Below are 20,279 nucleotides of genomic sequence, written 5' to 3'. Positions count from 1 at the left end.
TCTTTATACTCTTAGATCCACGCCGCAGCTTTTACTCCCGACTGGGATATACGTGGCCCAGCTCCAACTCCTCCTTGTTTTCTTTGTTTGATTCCTTCAGTTTTGTTTGTGATATGGTTTGTTGATCACTCACGTTTTAAGTATTGCCAGAGTATTATTTGTCTGCTATCACGATCGTTAATTCAAAATTCTATGCAACGTGCACACAGTCGACGTGAAGCTGAAGCTTGCTCTTGTCTGGGCCACTTTTGTGGCGTTGAGATCTTATACGAAGCGTGGGCATCACTTTCCATTTGGGCTACTCAATTGAGTGCACGTTGCTCTTGCTCGCTTGCCACCTCGGACTTGAAATCCTTTTCGGCTTGCTCAATATCGGCTCTCTCTCAGACTCGATCTGCTCAGAAGGGGGGCACAATGCATTATACGGTAACTGTTTTTAATCGGGGAAAGTGGGCAGCCGAGCGCAGATGACAATTCCTGATTCCTGGATGTCTGGTGGGCCCCTTGATGGCCATGTGGCTTTATGATCTTGGCGTTTGCGATCTCCCACTTTTGATCCCTACCGGATGATTGTAGACTTGGGCATGCGCAAGCCATTCAGCGTCTATGCGCAATTGGCCAGACCAGTACTAGTCTAGTACAGTCGACTTCCACTTGATGCACCATGATGGGCCTTATGGAATTCAGGTGTTTTGATGGCTTTTAGGTTAGTAAGCATCTTGGTCATGAAGTTGGCTTCTGGCGCTATTGTAAGATAAGATAAGATATATTTAATGAAAGCTTGGTACATTGAGTAGACGGTAAACAAGTGTGTTGCTACATGCTAAAGTAAGACAAGCATAGTGGAATTAAAAAAATATTAAAGAGAAACATTAGACAACTGGCACTTGACTTCCCAGAGCTTGGGAAGAATACCAGTGTGTTGCCAGCAATTCCAGATGCTTGATGCAGAGACTTTGTCCCATGCTTGCTGTGACAAATGCATTGTGTCCAGCTGATGAACCTTGTAAGGATTCAATGTACCAGCTGCCTTACAATCAAGGACAAACTTGGTGTGGAGCCAGCAATAGTTAGACTTGAAGTTGCGGATAATACCTGCGTCCATAGGCTGGATCCAAGACGTAAGGTTTGGAGGCAGGTAGTAAACTTCAATGTTGGGAGTGCATGCTGGATCATGTTTGTGAGAGCTGGTGTTATCACAAAGCAAAAGGATCTGGCAACCTTGGGATTCCATTTGCGCATTAAGACATTCAAGATATCTACGCGTAAATGTTTAAATAAAACTCAACAAAAGTTACTAAAAAAATTACTTATGCTTGCCAAAGCTTGGCTGTCATCCACGCCTTCTTATTGGAAGCATAATCAAAGCCATAATTGGATGGAGGACCATTTGTAAAGCAGCAAGGATGGGAGGCAAACCCAATAGTAAAGGGCGGAAGTTTCTCCCCTGTAGCACTAGTCCCAAGTACATATGTTAGCCGTGTCTTGTCTGCCTTGACCCCAGGTAAGGCTTGAGAAGCAAGGCCAGACTTGGGACTCTGTGAAGGTAGGTGCGCTGTCTCATCAACATTGAAGACACTGTCCTTGGGGTATCAAGAAAGCACCTCTTGGATTGTGCATTTGTGATTCTCAAGCTCTGCAATTGGTGCCAATGCAGCCTCACCATGGAAGGTGTACTGCTTGATCCCAAATCTATGCTTGAATCAAGTGAGCCACCTGTCAGAGAAGCTGTGTACAAGAGCTGGGTCAATATCCATATCACAAGCAAGCCACTGGCCCTTCTTGCAAATCAAATAGCCATTAAGTTGAAGTCCGTCACGCTCTTTTTCACAAATCCACTCATAGAGCTTGAGCTCAAGCGCAGGCAAGACACCAGATTGATATTGGCTCAAGGTACTATTGCAAATATCTTTGCAAATGTACTGGCAAGTGGTGTCTTTGTTAGATACGTGATGGAGAATGGTCTGGCAGCAAATTGTTGAGAAGCCCTGATTACAAAGGGAATAGACAATCTTGCCCATTGGGAGAGTTTCCTTGTTCTTGCAATAGAAAGCGGCAACTTGAAGCTGCTGCTGGAAGGTGAGGCTCTGGCGTAGGATGTGGCAATCTGCTGGCATGTTTCAGGAAAGATATCTGCAAGCCTGATTAAATTTCAGATGAATATATGCATATAACAACTCACAACTTTGGACAAAAAAGGGTGAAAATATGATGCAAAGTGCAAAACAAGTGTGCTAGTAAGGCTATAGAGTAAACTGCTTGATTCCAATGCAACGCATAGATGGGTTTATATACACAGCAGGAGGAGTAGAAGAGACACGTAGCACATAAAGCTCAAGTAGTAGTGCACAACAATAGTCATATGATGGAAACAATAGTCAAGCTACTGAGTGAGTAGTATTGGATACAATGAAATTTGTAAGAGAATTATAGTTATACATTAAATAATTTCCACACGCGCAATTGAACCACATATGCTTATCTTGTATGGCTGTGCTACATGGAAACCGCTCCTTATGACATAAGAATTGCTCAGGGTCAAAAGCCAAGAGTGGTGCATCAAGTGGTGGTGCATCAAGTGGAAGTTGACTGTATTGTTTGCACGCTACGGCAAGTATCAAATCTGATGTCATAGGGTTTGTTGCACTAAACCATAATCATGATGGAGAGGTGTGGTGGAGGGTGGAGGGAAGAGTGGAGGTGGTGGGGTTGAAATGGCAGAGGCAAGATACGGGCAGATTGGAGAGGGCCACAAGACCACTTAAGTTCAATCTGACTTGTCACTCCCTCCTCAGCCCCTTGCTACTTTCATAATGGCTCTTCCTGAAACTGGTACTATGCGCGGGCTTTGGCTTGAAGAATTCAATAAACCATACATCTACCACACAGACTTGCCCATTCCCCAACCGGGGCCAGGGGTGCTAGTTTTGAGGGTAATGGCTGCAGGGTTTTGTCACACCAAAACTGTAGCTATGGTGGTAAGTTGAGTTTCAGGTCTTTGTTTGGGCAATCAGAGAGTTGACACCTTCCCCTCTGGGAAGTTGCTCATGAGAGCAAATTCATTGTTGACTAAAAAGGCCCATCAGTGGCCTGTTTGGAGAGTCTTCTATCACTGTTCTGTATTTTCTGTTTAAACTTTCCCTGGTTCTTTCTGACTATGCTACTGTGTCAACCAGGGAGATTACAAAGGTGTTACATTGCCTGTTGTACCTGGCCATGAGAATGTGGGCATAGTTGCGGCAGTTGGAGAAGGTGTCACAGAGTTCAAAATTGGAGATTGGGTTGGCACAACTACGTTCTGTTTCTCTTGCAGTGCATGTCAGGTCCCTCCCTTCTTGGTGTAATCAACTTGAGTCAAAACCTTTGATTGTTAGGTAACTGTGACAATTGTCATAAGGGGATCAGTAACTATTGCAACTCTGTCCAGGCAGCTGGGTTTACCATGGACGGCGGAATGGCCAAGTATATGTGCTGCAATCTGGTCTGGACAGTGAAACTTCCCCATGAATTGTCATTCAAAAAAGCAGTGCCACTCATGTGCGCGGGTTCTACCATCTACAATTTGATATATCAAGCAAAACAGCCCAAGGGCTTGGTGATTGCCATTGTGGGTATTGGGGGGCTTGGGCAGCTAGGGGTTCAGTATGCAAAAGCATTGGTAGGCACTCCGGATCAATCCATTTGGTCAGACAATGCCAATGAGCTCACTTTAATTTGTTAGGGGTACAAGGCTGTGGCAATTGACACCTGGCAGTCCATCTTAGATTACATGAACACGCTTCCAAATGGGCTTGCTCCAGACCTTGCAATCAACCCACAAGAGGGGGCAGAAGCTGCGCTGGAGAAGATCTCAACACGGTTTGAAGGAGCAAAGGGCGTTTCAGCAGCCATTGTGGCCACGGATCCTCTCCCTGCTTATGATTTTGCCACAAAGATACTTGCCAAACACGGAGTGATGGTTGTAGTGGGATTACCCAAGGAACCAATACCTTTCTGCTACTCTGACATCATATTTAGGGACATCAGCATTACTTCTGGTACTCCTTTCCCAAAACCTTTGTTGCAAGAAATGGTCCAATTAACTGTTGAGGCCAATATTGTTGTAGACACAGTTGATACCAGGGAATTTATTCCTATTTTCTCGAATTTAAACGAAGACTAACGGACAACATTTTCGATCACGTGACTTCGGCGCTTATATCATACGCTAAGCGCCAAGCCACGTCCCCATCCGCGCTTACCTCAGCATACGTAGCCACCTCCACCTGATGACATCACTATGACACGTCAGTGACACGTAGGTGTGAGTAAGGCCAACGGCGGATTGGGGTTCTTATTGGTTATGGTATTGCATATATTGTATTTGTAATTAGCTCACCTCTGTAATATATAAGGAGGCCAACCGACCATGGTAACACCCAGGTCAATTACCTCTTGTCGCACTCCACACATTGTACGAGGCCTTACAGCCAGTAACCAATTAGGTACACGCCTTAAGCGTTGTTCTCACTGTACTTACGTAGTTTGCCGCCGCCTTATAGCGCGTGGTCATTGTAGTTAGGTAGCTCGTCGTTGTAGGTAGCAACTCCACCGCCTTAAGCGGGTTCTCACTTAGTACACACGGCCACAAGCGCCCGCTGCCTTGACGCCCCTTAAGGACGTCTAGGACACTAGGTAATCGACCTTACGTTGGTTGCAAACCGTTTTGTACCCACCACTAAGAATCAACAAACGAGAAGGGTACCTGTACTAGCACAAGCAAAATGTTATAACCTCCTAACATATACCATTGGACTCGCACGATTTTTCTGATATTTTTAGTATTTTTTACGGACTTGATACCTTTTGTTTTTCGATCACGTGATCTCGGCGCTCATTATGCCGAGATGCCGCGCCGAGATGCCGTGCCAAGGGCGCTTAGAAGAAATCCACGCTTCTGCGCAGCCCGCAGCACGCTTCTCATTTGTCTTAGTTACTTCTTTCTCTCACGCGCACAGACCATGTAGATAGTGTGCTTTGTCTATATATACAGCAGGGAAATCGCTTGGAGATCCCAAGTCGATTTTACCTTGTCTCATATTCATTGAGGAGGATTAGTCAGCCAGCTAAGTAGCAGGCCCCCAGTAGTATTCAAACGCTCACCCCACCCCTCTAACTCACCACACCTCCAGGCCTAAGGCCCCCTCGCATTAGTTAGTAGTAGAAGCCGCCTTACAGCGGACTTAGTATAGCCTTATCAGTAGATTACATAAGTGTTGCTTGTAGTAGTACGGCCTTAAGCGCCCAACTCCACTAGCGTGTGCCCACCTTACAGTGGTGCACGACACAAAATCACGTGATTGGGGCCACCTTGCGGGACAGAATAATCAAAAGTCCCCCACCCCCACATAGTAGCGAATTGCTATAAGGCAGACTACCACTATCGTCCGCATACCCACGGTCGCCGCACCTTCTACCAGCAACCTCAGACAGCAGATACACCCGCTTGCAGAGACTAGACCCTACATTACGCCCGCCCACGGCTGTAATTAGCGGTACTTACTGTCCAACGCTAGGTCGTTTGACGCAGAGGTTTAGCGTTTGAGTAGTTAAGCGCTCATAAATCCTGATATAGGCACCCCAGCTACACAGCCTCCACCCCCCTCACTCGCCCACCATTACCTTGCGCACCCCCACTTGCTCTTTGTCCCGGGCATCTTCCCATGCTGGCCGCTCCTACCCGCCAACACATTCCATGGCTACCTGCTCCCGGCCAACCTCTCGAACCCGCTCCCCAATCAATCAGGGAGAGCTGGAACCCCAACTTCCGCCAGCCACCTATGTTGAACTTGGGGAAGTATCCCTCGAGCGGATCACAAGCCTCCTCCTTGGCCTCCTTGGCCAAGTTGAGCACCTCAAACAGAAGGTTGAAGAAGTCCAAGAAGCAGGGGTTGAGGCCCGTACCAACCTTGAGAACATCTCTCAAGCCGTCAATACTGTCAAGGATGGGCTTAGAAGCCTCCAACTCCACGGGCCAAGGACCCCAGAGGATACCAAGCCTCCGGTCGTGGAAGCAACGCCACGCCCCCTATCAAAAGTCAACCCTATTGGATCAACTAGTTGGGTCTCATTCTGGCCCGAACCATCCAAAGGGCTCCCCGTCTTTGCCCAACCCACTCCCGTACAAGCAGTGCCCCCGCAAGTCCCATCTCCCCCTCCATCTCCCCCTCCATCTCCGCTTCTCCAATCCCCGATTGGAACAGCTGCCCCTCCTCCTCCGGCTCCAGTCGCCACCTACCCCGCTCCGGTCAAGGTTGACCACCCCGACGCCTACACAGGCAAAATAGGGAGCAAGGCCAAACAATGGCTGACTAGGATGTTGGCCTGGACCCGTCTCAATGCACGGATGTTCCCTACCAACCAGGAGGTATTATCCTTCCTCCTGATGAATATGAAGGACTCCGCCAGGGCCTGGGCCCATCCGCACCTTGACCAGCTCGGATCACACCGGGCCATCATTCAAACGGTTGAAGGTTTCAAGTTGGAATTCTTGGCAGCGTTTGGCGACCCTGATGCCACAAGGGCCGCAGAGCGGAAAATCACCACTCTTACCCAGTCCGGCACATGCGCAGACTACATCACAAAGTTCAGGACCTTGGCCATGGAACTGGACTGGAATGACGCGGCCCTTCAAGGCCAGTTTGCCCGTGGCCTCCATTGGGAGGTCAGCCGCCAAATTGCCACCCGTGAACACCGCCCCCGTACCCTCCTTGAGCTGCAAAACGCAGCACTTGTCATCAACAACGCTCTCCGTGAAGAGCGTGCTAGCCATCCGCCAAAGGATAATAAGTCTAGCAGACCATCCAACCCTGCAAGGGGGACGAGTACCGGCCAGTCAACTACCGGTTCAAAGAAACTCTCCAACAACCCTAACTTCGTGTTGGAAGAGGAACAAAATTGCCGCTGTGCCGCTGGCGCTTGCATCAAGTGCGGTAAAATGGGCCACAAGTTTGCGGAATGCCACACGGGCTGGAAAGCCACCCCTATTGAGGAAAAAGGGAAGGCTAAGGAAACCGCCAAAATTGGCGAAGACTCTGAATCCCAATTGGGAAAAGAGTAAGGGTACCTGCTGCCGCGCGCAAGGACCCAAAGGACTCTGGCCTTGTCTTGGAAATATGTAACATATCGAATAGTCACAATAGAATCTCCCCCTTATTTACAATTTCCATCAAACCAGAGAAAAAAGCGGAATACTTAGAAGTCCTGATTGACTCAGGCGCCACCTCTTCATTCATGCACCCCCGTACCGCGGAATCACTCCGCCTCCCACTTATAGACCTCCCTTCACCCCGCACTGTCACTATGCTTGATGGGTCAAGCCCCCAGGCTGGAAAGATTTGGAAGAAGGCCCACCTAACCTTCCTAATTGATGGCAAACGCATGACGGAAACCTTCCTGATTTGCAATACCGGATCACACGCTGCCATCTTAGGAATCAAATGGTTAGAGAACCATAATCCCAAAATTGATTGGAACTTGCGCACCCTCTCATTCCCTCACACGCCCCCAGAACACATAGCCATTGCCAAAGAGGAGGAAGCTGACAAAAACCCCCTTGAAGGAGTACCCTCCAAGTACCATCAATATGCAAAGGTATTTGGGGAGGAAGAATTCAATAAGCTCCCCCCTCATAGGCACTACAACATTGGTATTGAACTTACGGAAGAAGGCCCCTTGAACTCACCCCTTTATAGCATGACCAATGCCAAATCCGCTACACTCAAGGATTGGCTCAGGGACGAGCTCAAAGCTGGAAAAATCCGTCCCAGCAAGTCGTCAATCAGCTCCCCGGTTATGTTTGTACCAAAAAAGGATGGTTCTTGCCGCCTGGTTGTGGATTACCGCCACCTCAACAATTGTACAAAGAAAAACGTTTACCCTCTACCCAGACCAGACGACCTTATGGCCCAGCTCCGCGGTGCCAAGGTCTTTACTAAGTTGGATCTACGCTGGGGGTATAACAACATACAAGTAAAGGAAGGTGACGAATGGAAGACCGTGTTTTGCACCAAATACGGTCTATACGAGTCCCTAGTAATGACTTTTGGGTTGACAAATGCCCCTGCCGCCTTTCAACATTTTATGAACAAACTATTCAAAGATTTGCTGGATGTATGCGTCATCATCTACCTTGATGACATCCTAATCTACTCTAAGGATGACGCATCTCACACGCAACACGTTCATGAGGTCCTAAAGCGGCTAATGGAAAATCAATTGTTCTGCAAGGCGTCCAAATGCACGTTCCACGTCACCTCCGTAGAATATCTGGGAATCATTGTATCAGATAAGGGTTTTAGTCTGGACAAGCTCAAAATCCAGGCTGTCCAAGAGTGGCCTACGCCCACCAAGGTTAAAGAAGTTCAGTCCTTCCTTGGATTTGCAAACTTCCTACAACGCTTTGTCGCCAACTTCAGTCACATGGCCAGGCCGTTACATAACCTGGTCAAGAAAGTGTCGTGCACCACTGTAAGGTGGGCACACGCTAGTGGAGTCGGGCGCTTGAGGCCGTACTACTACAAGTAACACTTATGTAATCTACTGATAAGGCTAACTAAGTCTGCTTTAAGGCGGCTTCTACTACTAACTAATGCGAGGGGGCCTTAGGCCTGGAGGTGTGGTGAGTTAAGGGGTGGGGTGAGCGTCTGAATACTACTGGGGGCCTGCTACTTAGCTGGCTGTCTAATCCTCCTCAATGAATATGAGACGAGGTAAAATCGACTTGGGATCTCCAAGCAATTTTCCTGCTGTATGTATAGAAGAGAACGCACTATTTACATGGTCTGTGCGCGTGAGAAAGGAAGTACAGGTGTGAAATAAGAAGGGTGCTGCGGGCTGTGCGGAAGCGTGGATTTCCCCTAAGCGCCCTTGGCACGGCATCTTGGCGCGGCATCTCGGCATAATAAGCGCCGAGATCACGTGATTGAAAAACATAAGATAAAGGGTTCGTAAAAAATAGTAAAAATATCAGAAAAATCGTCCGATTCCGGTGGTATAAGTTAGGAGGTTATGACATTGCCCCCCCCTTAAAGGCTCTTGGCGGAGTCACGAGCCTTTTTCAGTCGTGACTTGTTGAAGCGTTGAATCTCCTCCTGACTGTGATCCAGGAGCTCTTCTGGTTCCCAGGAATTGTCTTCCGGACCATAGCCTTTCCATTTGATTAGGTAAAACCACTTTCCCCGTTGTTGCTTGGAGTCAATGATTTGTTCCACCTCGTATTCTTCTTCCCCTTCTACTGTTTCAGGAGGGGGCCTTTCCAGGAATGGTTGACTCGGGGATATATGTGCCCTGGATAACAATCCCACATAGAACACGTTGTGGATTTTGAGGGTTTCTGGCAGTTTGAGGCGGTACGCATGGCTGGACACCTTTTCTAATACCTCAAAGGGGCCCAGTCGTTTGGGGTCCAACTTGTTGGAATTTGTCCTGAGTTCCACGTTTTTTCCGTCTAGCCAGACCTTTTCCCCAATTGAATATTCAGGGGTTGTTCCTTTATCCCTTGTCATCCGTTCCTTGCTCATTCTGAGGGCCGCTTCGGCTTCCTTCCATTCCTGAGCCAAGGTGTCTGCCACAAGATCTGCTTCTGGGACGTTTGCAGGGACGTTTGACGGATTCATGACGGGGTTTCTGCCATAGACCAATTCAAAGGGGGTTTTTCCCGTGGCGGAGTGTTTCGCATTGTTGTAAGCGTATTCCGCCAGTGGCAACCAGGTAGCCCAGTCGGAGTGGTCTGCAGCAACGTATGATCTGAGGTAGAACTCAATAAACTGATTCACCCTCTCCGTTTGGCCATCAGATTCTGGGTGGTAGGCTGATGAGAAGGCTGGTTTAACCCCTAGTTGTTGGTATAGTGCCCTTAGAAACTTTCCCGTAAATGTGGTTCCACAATCCAAAATGGTTTTAACTGGTAATCCGTGCAATTTCCAGACATGACTGACAAATAGGTCTGCTAGCCCCTTAGCGGTCACCTTTTTTGAGGTTGGGATAAAGTGCCCAAACTTGGAAAAGGAGTCAATGACTACCAGGATTGCATTGTGCCCATTTGACTTAGGGAATCCTGTGATAAAGTCATACTAGATGGTGTGGAATGGAAATGGGGGGACTTCCAGCGGTTTTAGCGCTATGACTGGTGCATGGGCTTGTTGATTGGCTTGGCATACTGGGCAACATTCCACCCATTCCTTGGCGGAGGACTTCATGCCTGGCCACCAGTAGTTACAACTTAGTAGTTCCAAGGTACGTTGTTGTCCAGGGTGCCCTGCCAGGGGTGCGTCATGGAATTCTCTGAGTAGCCGTTCCTTCAGGGCTTCCGAGTCTGGGACTACTAGTTTGCCGCGGTACCAGAGGAGGTCCTCTTCCCAGTCATAGTCCTTGTATGCCTTACGGATGGAGGGGGGAGCGTTGTCCGCATCTTCTGTGAGGAATTGGATAATAGGCTCAAGGGATGGGTCTTCTCTAAGCTTGGTGCGGATTTCCGTGACAATTTCCAGTTCCTCTTCTGACGTATTGGCAAAAACTTTGGTAGGGATCATAACTTCTGGTTCGGGGGGAAGATCAACATAGTCTGCGCGTCGGGACAGTGCATCTGGTTTCCCTGATTGTTTCCCTGGTCGGTAGTGGATCTCAAAGTTGAAGTCACTCAGGAAGATGCACCATCTAGCGTGCCTGCGGTTGAAGGTCCTAGCCTGCCTCCAATATTCCAGGTTCCTGTGATCTGTGAAGACCTGAATTGGCCTGTCTGTTGCTTCCAGGAAAATTCGCCATTCTTCCAGGGCTTTGATAATTGCTAAAAGTTCCTTATCGTGGGTGTCATAGTTGGCTTCTGCGCCGGAAAAGGACTTGGACATATATGCAACTGGGTGAAGGCGGTTATCCTCTCCTTGCTGACTTAAGATGGCTCCCATGGCTACTCCTGACGCGTCCGTTTCTAGGTAGTAGGGAAGATTGGGGTTGGAGTGGATTAGGACAGGTGACTGGGTGACAAGGGACTTTAGTTCCTGGAAGGCAGTTTCCTCCAGGTTACCCCATGACCAAGGGGTTTCCTTTTTGGTGAGGTTATGTAGAGGTTGCGCAACAGAGCTAAAATTGGGAATGAACCGGCAGAGATAATTGACAAAACCTAAGAAGGCCTGGACCTGTTTGACCATTTTGGGTGCGGGCCATGATGTAACGGCCTCAATCTTCTTTTGGTCCATGGAGAAGCCAGCTGGGGAGATGACAATACCGAGGTAGTCTACCGTGGTGACATGAAAGTGGCATTTGGAGAGTTTACAGAACAACTGTGTCCTAGACGTCCGTAAGGGTCGTCTAGGTAGCGGGCGCTTGTGGCCGTATAGAACTAAGTAAAAACCGCTTAAGGCGGTGAGGTGGCTACCTACAACGACTAACTATCTAAGTACAATGACCAAAGCCCTAATGGCAATGGCAAGCTATGTATCTACGATAAGGAAGCCGCTTAAGGCGACGAGTACAGGTAGGGAACTTAGTAATTACTGGCCTAAGGCCTCGTACAGTTGGGGGATGCGACAAGAGGTAATTGACCTGGGTGTTACCATGGTTGGTTGGCCTCCTTATATATTCTACAGAGTGACTAATTACAAATACATCATATCAAATATATAATCCAATAAGAACCCCGCTCCGCGGTTGGCCTTACTCATGCATACGTGTCATTGATGACGTCATAGGTGGAGGTGGCTACGTATGCTGATTTAAGCGCGGATGGGGACGTGGCTCGGCGCTTAGCGTATGATATAAGCGCCGAAGTCACGTGACTAGAAATGTCGTCCGTTTGAGTTCGTTTAAATTCGAGAAAATGGGAATAAATTCCCTGGTATCAATTGTGTCTACGACACTGCCCCCCCTCTAAGGGCCTTGGCAGCGCCGAGGGCCTTCTTTTTCATATCTTTTTCGTATTTTTCTAAAATTTTTTCCGCATTTTTCAAGTTTTCCCGAGGTTCCCATGTGTTCTCCTCGGACCCGTATCCCTTCCATTTGACTCGGAAGAACCATTTTCCATCCCTTTCTTCGGCATCGGTGATTCCCTCAACCTCGTATTCCTCTTCTCCGTCTATGGTGACTGGCGGCGGGCGGTTCTCAAATGCCCGTTTTTTGTCCCTTTTGACTTTAGACAGGAGTCCTACATAAAAGACGTTGTGGATCCTCATGGTAGGAGGGAGTTCAAGGCGGTACGCGCGGTCGGAGATCTTCTCAATGACTTTGAACGGTCCTAAGCGTTGTTCGGTGAGCTTGGGGCTTAGGGTTTTGAGATTAACGTTCTTAGCATCGAGCCATGCTTCTTCTCCGACCTCAAACTCCGTTGGGTTACCATCTTCCCCGGCTACCATTCGTTGCTTAGATTGCCGGAGGGCGGATTCTACCTCTTTCCATTGGTCCTCCATTGTTTGGGCTAGACTGTCTGCTTCTGGGACGTCCGTTGGTACGTTGGACGGGGTTAAGGTAGGCTCCCATCCATACAGGGCTTTGAAGGGGGTTTTGCCTGTGCTGCTATGGACGGCGTTGTTATACGCAAACTCCGCCATTGGGAGCCACTTAGTCCAGTCCCGTTGGTTGATCCCTGAGTAAGCCCTGAGGAAGTGTTCGATTGAAGGATTGACCCGCTCAGTTTGACCGTCGCTCTGTGGATGATATGCCAATGAAAAATGGGGATCTATCCCTAGGCGCTTGTACAGTGCCCTCAGGAACTTGTTATTGAACACCCTTCCCCTATCAGAGATCGTTTTTTCGGGCATGCCGTGGTGTTTCCACACGTGTTCTAGGAAGAGCTCTGCTAGCTCAGGTGCCTTCAGCTTCTTAGAACATTTGACAAAGATCCCATACTTGGTGAAGCTGTCTACTATGACCAAGATGGAGTCGTGGTTTCCATCCTTTGGTAGGTCTACGATCATGTCATAGGAGACGTGTTGCCATGGTCTGGATGGGAGCTCAAGCGGCTGTGGGGGAATTGACGCGTATTTGGGCTTCCTGATTCGTTGGCATGTCTTGCAGGAATCCACGTGCCAATACGTATCTGCGCGTATTCCTGGCCAGTAGTAGTTACGTGACACCAGTTCCAAGGTTTGCTGTCTACCAGGGTGTCCGGCTAAGGGGCTATCATGGAATATCCGCAGCAGATCCGTTCTCAGGGTGCCCACATCTGGGACCACAATGCAACCTTGATAGAACAATAACCCGGCTTCCATTTCATAATCCTTGAATGCTTGTTTGATGGACGGAGGTGCCTTGGACTCGTTCTGGAGGAATTGTAATATTTCTTCCAGGGACTCGTCTTGGTCTAGACTGGCCTCAATTTGACGCTGGAGTTCCTTCTCAGGTGTGACTAGGGCTACGTTGGCAAAGACAGGGTCGGGGAGCATGGTCTGATTGGCAGGAGGTATATCGGCATGGTCTGATCGGCGTGAGAGTGCGTCTGGCTTTCCTGATTGTTTCCCGGGGCGGTATACAATTTGGAAGTTATACCCGGCTAGTAACAGGTGCCACCTGGCGTGACGTTGGTTGAATGTTCTAGATTCTTTCCAATATTCCAGGTTGCAATGGTCTGTAAATACCGTGATGGGATGTGCGGTGCCTTCCAGGAATATGCGCCAATACTCAAAGGAGCGAATAATTGCTAGGAGCTCCTTATCATGTGTGTCGTAGTTCTGCTCGGCTCCCTTGAATGATTCGGATAGGAAACCAAGTGGGTGGAGGCGGCCGTCTTCCTGTCGTTGACTGAGAATGGAGCCTAGGGCTGCACCAGAAGCATCCGTTTCTAAGAAATAAGGCTTGGTTGGGTCGGCGTGACGGAGTACAGGTGCGTTGGTTATGGCGTCCTTCAGCTCTTGGAATGCTTCCTGTTCTTTTGTGTCCCATTTCCAAGGGGTATCCTTCTTGACTAGGTTGTGTAGCGGCCTAGCCATGTGGCTGAAGTTGGCAACGAAACGACGGAGGAAATTGGCAAACCCCAGGAACGATTGGACTTCCTTGACTTTGGTGGGTACCGGCCATTCTTGTACCGCCTGGATTTTGAGCTTATCCAGGCTAAAACCCTTATTAGAGACAATAATCCCAAGGTATTCCACAGAGGTAACGTGGAAGGTACATTTTGACGCTTTGCAGAACAGCTGGTTTTCCATTAAACGCCGTAGGACTTCATGAACGTGATGTGTGTGTGATGCGTCATCTTCAGAGTAAATCAAGATGTCATCAAGGTAGATGATGACGCATACATCCAATAGGTCCTTGAATAGGTCGTTCATGAAGTGTTGGAATGAGGCGGGGGCGTTAGTTAAGCCAAAGGTCATGACAAGGGATTCGTAAAGGCCATATTTGGTACGGAACGCGGTTTTCCACTCGTCACCTTCTTTGACACGGACATTGTTGTAACCCCACCGAAGGTCTAATTTAGTAAACACCTTGGCGCCACGGAGTTGGGCCATTAAGTCATCGGGACGGGGTAGTGGGTACACGTTCTTTTTGGTCCGGTTATTTAGGCGACAATAGTCTACAACCAAGCGACGGGATCCATCCTTTTTGGGGACGAACATGACGGGGGAGCTGATGGATGACTTGCTGGGACGGATCTTCCCAGCCTTGAGCTCGTCCCTGAGCCAGTCCTTTAGTGTGGCGGATTCGGCATCAGTCATGCTATAAAGGGGCGAGTTAAGGGGGCCCTCCTCCGTAAGCTCAATGCCAATATCGTAATGCCTGTGTGGGGGAAGCTTGTTAAATTCTTCCTCTCCAAATACCTTGGCATATTGGTGGTATTCAGAGGGTACTCCTTTGAGGGGATCCTTATCAGCTTCCTCCTCTTCGGCAATGGCAACCTGTTCCGGTGGCGTGTGAGGGAAGGAGAGAGTACGCAAATTCCAATCAATCTCCGGATTATGGGCGTCCAACCATTTCAACCCTAAGATGGCGGCATGGGACCCTGTATTGCAAATAAGGAAGGTCTCCGTCATACATTTGCCATCAAAGGAGAAGGTTAGGTTAGCCTTCTTCCAGATCTTGCCAGCCTGGGGGCTCGACCCATCGAGCATAGTAACGGTGCGGGGTGAGGGGAGATCTATTAGTGGTAGGCGTAATGCCTCGGCGGTTCGTGGGTGTAGGAAGGATGAGGTGGCGCCTGAATCTATCAGGACTTCTAAGTGATCCGCTTGTTTCTCTGGTTTGATTGAAATAGTGAAGAGAGGTGATATTCTATTGTTACTATTTGATATGTTACATATTTCAACCAATCCAGAGTCCTTGGGGTCCTTGCGCGCGGCAGCAGGTACCCTTACTCTTTTCCCGATTGGTACTCGGAGTCTTCGCCAATTTTGGCGGTTTCTTTGGCCTTCCCTTTTTCCTCGATAGGGGTGGCCTTCCAGCCCGTGCGGCACTCTGCAAACTTATGACCCATTTTACCGCATTTGATACAGGCGCCTGCGGCGCGGCGGCGATTGCGTTCTTCCTCCGACACAAAGTTGGGGTCGTCGGAGAGCTTCTTCGAACCGGTTGTGGCTTGGCCGGTACTCGTCCCCCTTGCGGGGTTGGATGTTTTGCTAGATTTACTGTCCCTCGGTGGGTGACTAGCGCGCTCTTCGCGGAGAGCGTTATTGATGACAAGCGCTGCGTTCTGCAGCTCGAGGAGGGTTCGGGGCCGGTGTTCGCGAGTTGCGATTTGGCGGCTGACCTCCCAGTGGAGGCCGCGGGCAAACTGGCCTCTAAGGGCCGCGTCGTTCCAATCCAGTTCCATTGCCAGGGTCCTGAACTTGGTGATATAGTCCGCGCATGTGCCGGACTGGGTGAGTGTGGTGATCTTCCGCTCGGCGGCCCTTGTGGCGTCAGGGTCACCGAATGCTGCCAAAAACTCCAATTTAAATCCCTCAACCGTTTGGATGATTGCCCGGTGTGATCCGAGCTGGTCGAGGTGTGGATGTGCCCATGCTCCCGCGGAGTCCTTCATATTCATTAGAAGGAAGGATAGGACTTCTTGGTCCGTGGGAAACATGCGCAAATTTAGCCGGGTCCATGCCAGCATCCTTGTGAGCCATTGCTTGGCCTCACTCCCGATCTTGCCTGTATAGGCATCTGGGTGGTCTACTTTGACCGGGGCAGGATAGGTGACGGCTGGAGCCGGAGCTGGAGGGGCAGGTACTCCAATGGGGGATCGGAGACGCGGAGATGGAGGGGGAGAAGGGACTCGCGGGGGTATGGCCCTCTGGGGGGCTGGCTGGGCGAAGCTGGGGAGCCCTTTTGGTTGCTTGGGCCAGAAGGAGGGCCCACTAATCGATCCAATAGGCTCGATTTTGTGTAGGGGGCGTGGCGTTGCTTCCACGACCGGGGGCTTGGCTTCTTCTGGGGTCCTTGGCCCATGGAGTTGGAGGCTTCAAAGCCCATCCTTGACAACATTGACGGTTTGGGAGATATTTTCGACGTTGGTTCGGGTCTCGATCCCCGTTTCCTTGACTTCTTTGAGCTTCCGCTCAAGGTTCTCAACTTGGCTGAGGAGGCCAAGGAGGAGGCGGGTAACCCGCTCAAGGGAGACTTCCCCAAGTTCGACAGGGGTGGCTGACGGAAGTCGGGGTCCCAGGTCTCTCGGATCGAAAGGGGACTGGGCTCAAGAGGATGTCCGGGAACGGGTTGCCATAGTAGGAGCGGGGTAGGAGCGGCCAGCGTGAGATGATGCCCGCGAGGACGAGCGAGTAGGAGTGCGGGATGTAATGGTGGAAGTGGGAGGGGGACTAGTAGGTGCCTGTGTCAGGACTTATGAGCGCTTTATTACTCGATCGCTAAGACCTTGCGTCAAACGACCTAGCGTTGAACAGTAGGAGTTACTAATCACAGCCGTGGGCGGGCGTGATGTAGAATCCAATCTCTGCAAGCGGGTGTATTGGCTGTCTAGGTCCGCTGGTAAAAGGTGCGGCGACCGGGGTATGCGGGCGATAGGGAATTCTTGCCTTATAGCAATTCGGTACTAGGAGGGGACGACGCTGGTTTGATTATTAACAGCAAAAGGCGATCCCAATCTCCGGTATTTCCCTCGTGCTAGTACAAGGTTCCTTCTCGTTGTTGGGCTAAGTGTGGTGGGTGCGGGTAGGCACGGTTTGCAACCAACTTAAGGTCAATTACCTAGTGTCCTAGACGTCCGTAAGGGTTGTCTAGGTAGCGGGCGCTTGTGGCCGTATAGAACTAAGTAAAAACCGCTTAAGGCGGTGAGGTGGCTACCTACGACGACTAACTATCTAAGTACAATGACCAAAGCCCTAATGGCAATGGCAAGCTATGTATCTACGATAAGGAAGCCGCTTAAGGCAACGAGTACAGGTAGGGAACTTAGTAATTACTGGCCTAAGGCCTCATACAGTTGGGGGATGCGACAAGAGGTAATTGACCTGGGTGTTACCATGGTCGGTTGGCCTCCTTATATATTCTACAGAGTGACTAATTACAAATACATCATATCAAATATATAATCCAATAAGAACCCCGCTCCGCGGTCGGCCTTACTCATGCATACGTGTCATTGATGACGTCATAGGTGGAGGTGGCTACGTATGCTGATTTAAGCGCGGATGGGGACGTGGCTCGGCGCTTAGCGTATGATATAAGCGCCGAAGTCACGTGACTAGAAATGTCGTCCGTTTGAGTTCGTTTAAATTCGAGAAAATGGGAATAAATTCCCTGGTATCAATTGTGTCTACGACAAACTGGTTCTTCATCAATCGTGAAAGGACTTCCCTGACATGGGAAGGGTGGTCCTCAGGTTTCTTGGAGAAGATCAGAATATTGTCCAAATAGATAACCACTGTGACATCGATGAGGTCTCTGAACAGGTCATTCATGAAGTGTTGGAAGGCGGCTGGGGCGTTGGTGAGGCCAAAAGGCATCACTAAGTATTCAAAAAGCCCGTATTTGGTCCTGAATGCCGTCTTCCATTCATCCCCTTCTTTGATTCTGACGTTGTTATAGCCCCAGCGTAGGTCAAGCTTTGTGAACAGTTTGGCATTTCGTAGTTTGGCCATGAGATCATCCTGCCTGGGGAGAGGGTAGACATTTTTGTGGGTAACTTTGTTGAGCTTTCTGTAATCCACAACAAGCCTAAGGGAACCATCAGCCTTTTTGACAAACATGACAGGGGCTCCGGCAGATGAGGTACTGGGGCGGATCTTGCCCGTGGCTAGTTCTTCATTGATGTGTTGTTTGAGTGCCTTGGATTCCGCATCCGTCATGCCATATATGGGACCTGGGGATAATTTGGCGTCTGGAACAAGGTCTATGGAAATATCATACTCCCTGTGTGGGGGGAGGACCTTAAATTCTTCCTTGCCAAATACTCTAGCAAATTCATGGTACTGAGGGGGGAGATCTGCTAGAGGATCTAGGTCCGCTTCTTCTTCGGAGGCAGTCTGTATCTGTTCAGGGAATGTGACTAATCCCTGTTGCCAGTCAATAAGAGGAGCTTCTGTCGTTAACCATGTCATGCCTAGAATAGCCGGGGTGTTGCCTATGGGGCAAACAAGGAAGGGAATGGAGTGAGAGTGGCCATTGGCCGAGACCGTGAGGTGAACCTGGTGCCAAATGCGACCAGTCTGTGATATAGTACCGTCTAACATCCTTACAACTTGTGGATTTTTGAGCTGGGTTTTTGGAATTTTTAACTTTTTGACCACGGAGGGGGAGATGAAATTTGATGTTGCTCCGGAGTCTATGAGTGTTCTGAGGGGTTCTGCCGGGGAATTCTGGACATATAGATCGATAAATAATAGGGGTTTTTTATTTGAATCTAGAGCAAGAGATACAAATTCAAAATTGTCTACTAAGTTGTCCATTTTTGGAGTCAAGGGCTTGGCAGCAGTCCTTGACCTCAATCTTTTCCCGACTCAACATCCTTGGCGATCTTAGCCACTTCTTTGACTGTGGCTTTCCATCCGTTGGGACATTGCTTGATTCCGTGTCCCTTCTGACCGCACTTGACACAAAGGCCAGACGCGCGGCGGCGATCCCTTTCTTCCGGTGTGACATAGTTTGGGTCCTCTGAGAGGCGGACCCGTTGGGTGGTAGTGGTGGAAGTGGTGGCTACGGTGGCCGGGGATTTGGCGGGTGCCTTTTTGGGACGGTTCTCCTCATTTTTGCGGCAAATGTTGTCAATCTTAATAGAGGCCGCAAAAATTGCCTCGAGTTCATCGGGAATACTATCCTTGGTTGATAGTAGTTCCTTGACCTTCCAGTGGAGGCCTCGCGTGAACTGCGCAATATAGGCCTCCTCGTTCCAGTCCAATTCCGCCATGAGATTGCGGAACTCCGTGACGTACTCGGAGGTGGTGGTTGTTTGGGAGAGAACCGCAATTTTTCTAGCGGCGGCTTGCTTGGCGTTGGGATCGGCAAATGCTTCTTTGAATTTGGCCGTTAAGGCCTGGATGGTGGTGGGGGTGTTGCCTTCGCCCTTGATGATGGCCCCAATGATGGGGAGAGCCCAATCAGCGGCTTTATTGGTCATATGGTATAGGATCCATACAACCATTTGCTCCTCCTTGTCAAACTGGTCCCTATGTAGGGCAACCCAGAGCATCATTTGATCCAGCCATTGGGTGGCTTTGCGGCCCCTGGTGTCTCCCTTGTAAGGGTCGGGGAGGTCCATCTTGGGTCTCTTTACGCTGGACCCAGCATCAAAGGGGGTGAGGGACCCAAGGTGCCTTCTAGGCGTTCCCTGAGGCTCCTTTTTGGGGCGCCTTGGCTCTTTGTCTTCTTCGGAATCAAATCCCGTACCTCTTGATGGCCTGAATGGGGCCTTGAGCCCAGGCCTAACCGTGCCTGGAGTGTGGGCTTCTCCCCCTGTGTGGGTAGGGGGAGTGACAGGCCCAGTCGATGGGCCAGGCTTGGTTTGGGGGACTCCTTGATCCTTATCCCCAAGGAGGTCCGCTGTTTCCTTGCATATGGCCCTAAGCTCAGTGATTTGTTGGCTTTGGGCGCGGATTTGGTCCTGTAGGGACCCAACTGTGGCTGTGAGGGCTGTGATAGCCTCGAGGAGAGCGGTAGGGGACAGCTCTGGTTCCATCCTGGGCAAGTCTCGCGGAGCGGGAGATGTGCTGCGAGAGGCCGGTTGGGAGTGGGATGGAATGGAACGTCAAGAGGAGCAAGAGGAAGGCCGGGAGTAAGGGTGTGGGACTCCAGAGCGAGTGGAGGGAATAGTGAAACGGCGTGGGGGGAATGGGTGCCTGATACAGGACTTATGAGCGGTTTTTGCGCAAGATGTTGTT

General features: G+C 49.8%; 6 protein-coding genes across 6 annotated transcripts; 2 read left to right on the top strand and 4 right to left on the bottom strand.

Moving 5' to 3' along the window:
* Positions 1–859: 859 nt before the first annotated feature.
* Positions 860–2,117, bottom strand: RhiXN_09802 (tigger transposable element-derived protein 6; the record flags this gene model as incomplete). The annotated part of the gene is made up of 4 exons (XM_043329618.1): positions 860–1,259; positions 1,342–1,538; positions 1,605–1,697; positions 1,737–2,117. The coding sequence occupies 4 exons, from the start codon at positions 2,115–2,117 to the stop codon at positions 860–862; spliced, it is 1,071 nt and encodes a 356-aa protein (XP_043182452.1).
* Positions 2,118–2,813: 696 nt separating this feature from the next.
* On the top strand, positions 2,814–4,162 carry RhiXN_09801 (alcohol dehydrogenase; the record flags this gene model as incomplete). Its single annotated transcript, XM_043329617.1, has 4 exons — positions 2,814–2,978; positions 3,177–3,318; positions 3,375–3,658; positions 3,722–4,162. The coding sequence occupies 4 exons, from the start codon at positions 2,814–2,816 to the stop codon at positions 4,160–4,162; spliced, it is 1,032 nt and encodes a 343-aa protein (XP_043182451.1).
* Positions 4,163–5,734: 1,572 nt separating this feature from the next.
* RhiXN_09800 (Retrotransposable element Tf2 protein) lies at positions 5,735–8,565 on the top strand (the record flags this gene model as incomplete). The annotated part of the gene is made up of 2 exons (XM_043329616.1): positions 5,735–7,095; positions 7,173–8,565. The coding sequence occupies 2 exons, from the start codon at positions 5,735–5,737 to the stop codon at positions 8,563–8,565; spliced, it is 2,754 nt and encodes a 917-aa protein (XP_043182450.1).
* Positions 8,566–9,065: 500 nt separating this feature from the next.
* On the bottom strand, positions 9,066–11,234 carry RhiXN_09799 (Retrotransposable element Tf2 protein; the record flags this gene model as incomplete). The annotated part of the gene is made up of 2 exons (XM_043329615.1): positions 9,066–10,112; positions 10,200–11,234. 2 exons carry the CDS (start codon positions 11,232–11,234, stop codon positions 9,066–9,068), a joined length of 2,082 nt encoding a protein of 693 aa, XP_043182449.1.
* Positions 11,235–11,885: 651 nt separating this feature from the next.
* Positions 11,886–18,503, bottom strand: RhiXN_09798 (Retrotransposable element Tf2 protein; the record flags this gene model as incomplete). Its single annotated transcript, XM_043329614.1, has 5 exons — positions 11,886–15,246; positions 15,321–16,304; positions 16,361–16,774; positions 17,540–17,647; positions 17,731–18,503. 5 exons carry the CDS (start codon positions 18,501–18,503, stop codon positions 11,886–11,888), a joined length of 5,640 nt encoding a protein of 1,879 aa, XP_043182448.1.
* Positions 18,504–18,886: 383 nt separating this feature from the next.
* RhiXN_09797 (Retrotransposon-derived protein PEG10) lies at positions 18,887–20,077 on the bottom strand (the record flags this gene model as incomplete). Its single annotated transcript, XM_043329613.1, has 1 exon — positions 18,887–20,077. The coding sequence occupies one exon, from the start codon at positions 20,075–20,077 to the stop codon at positions 18,887–18,889; it is 1,191 nt and encodes a 396-aa protein (XP_043182447.1).
* Between the last annotated feature and the right edge of the window lie 202 nt (positions 20,078–20,279).

Source organism: Rhizoctonia solani, chromosome 8 (genome assembly GCF_016906535.1).
Source record: "Rhizoctonia solani chromosome 8, complete sequence".
Taxonomy (NCBI): Eukaryota; Fungi; Basidiomycota; class Agaricomycetes; order Cantharellales; family Ceratobasidiaceae; genus Rhizoctonia; species Rhizoctonia solani.
Note: the sequence above shows the minus strand (reverse complement) of the source record. Positions and strands in the feature narration are given on the sequence as shown.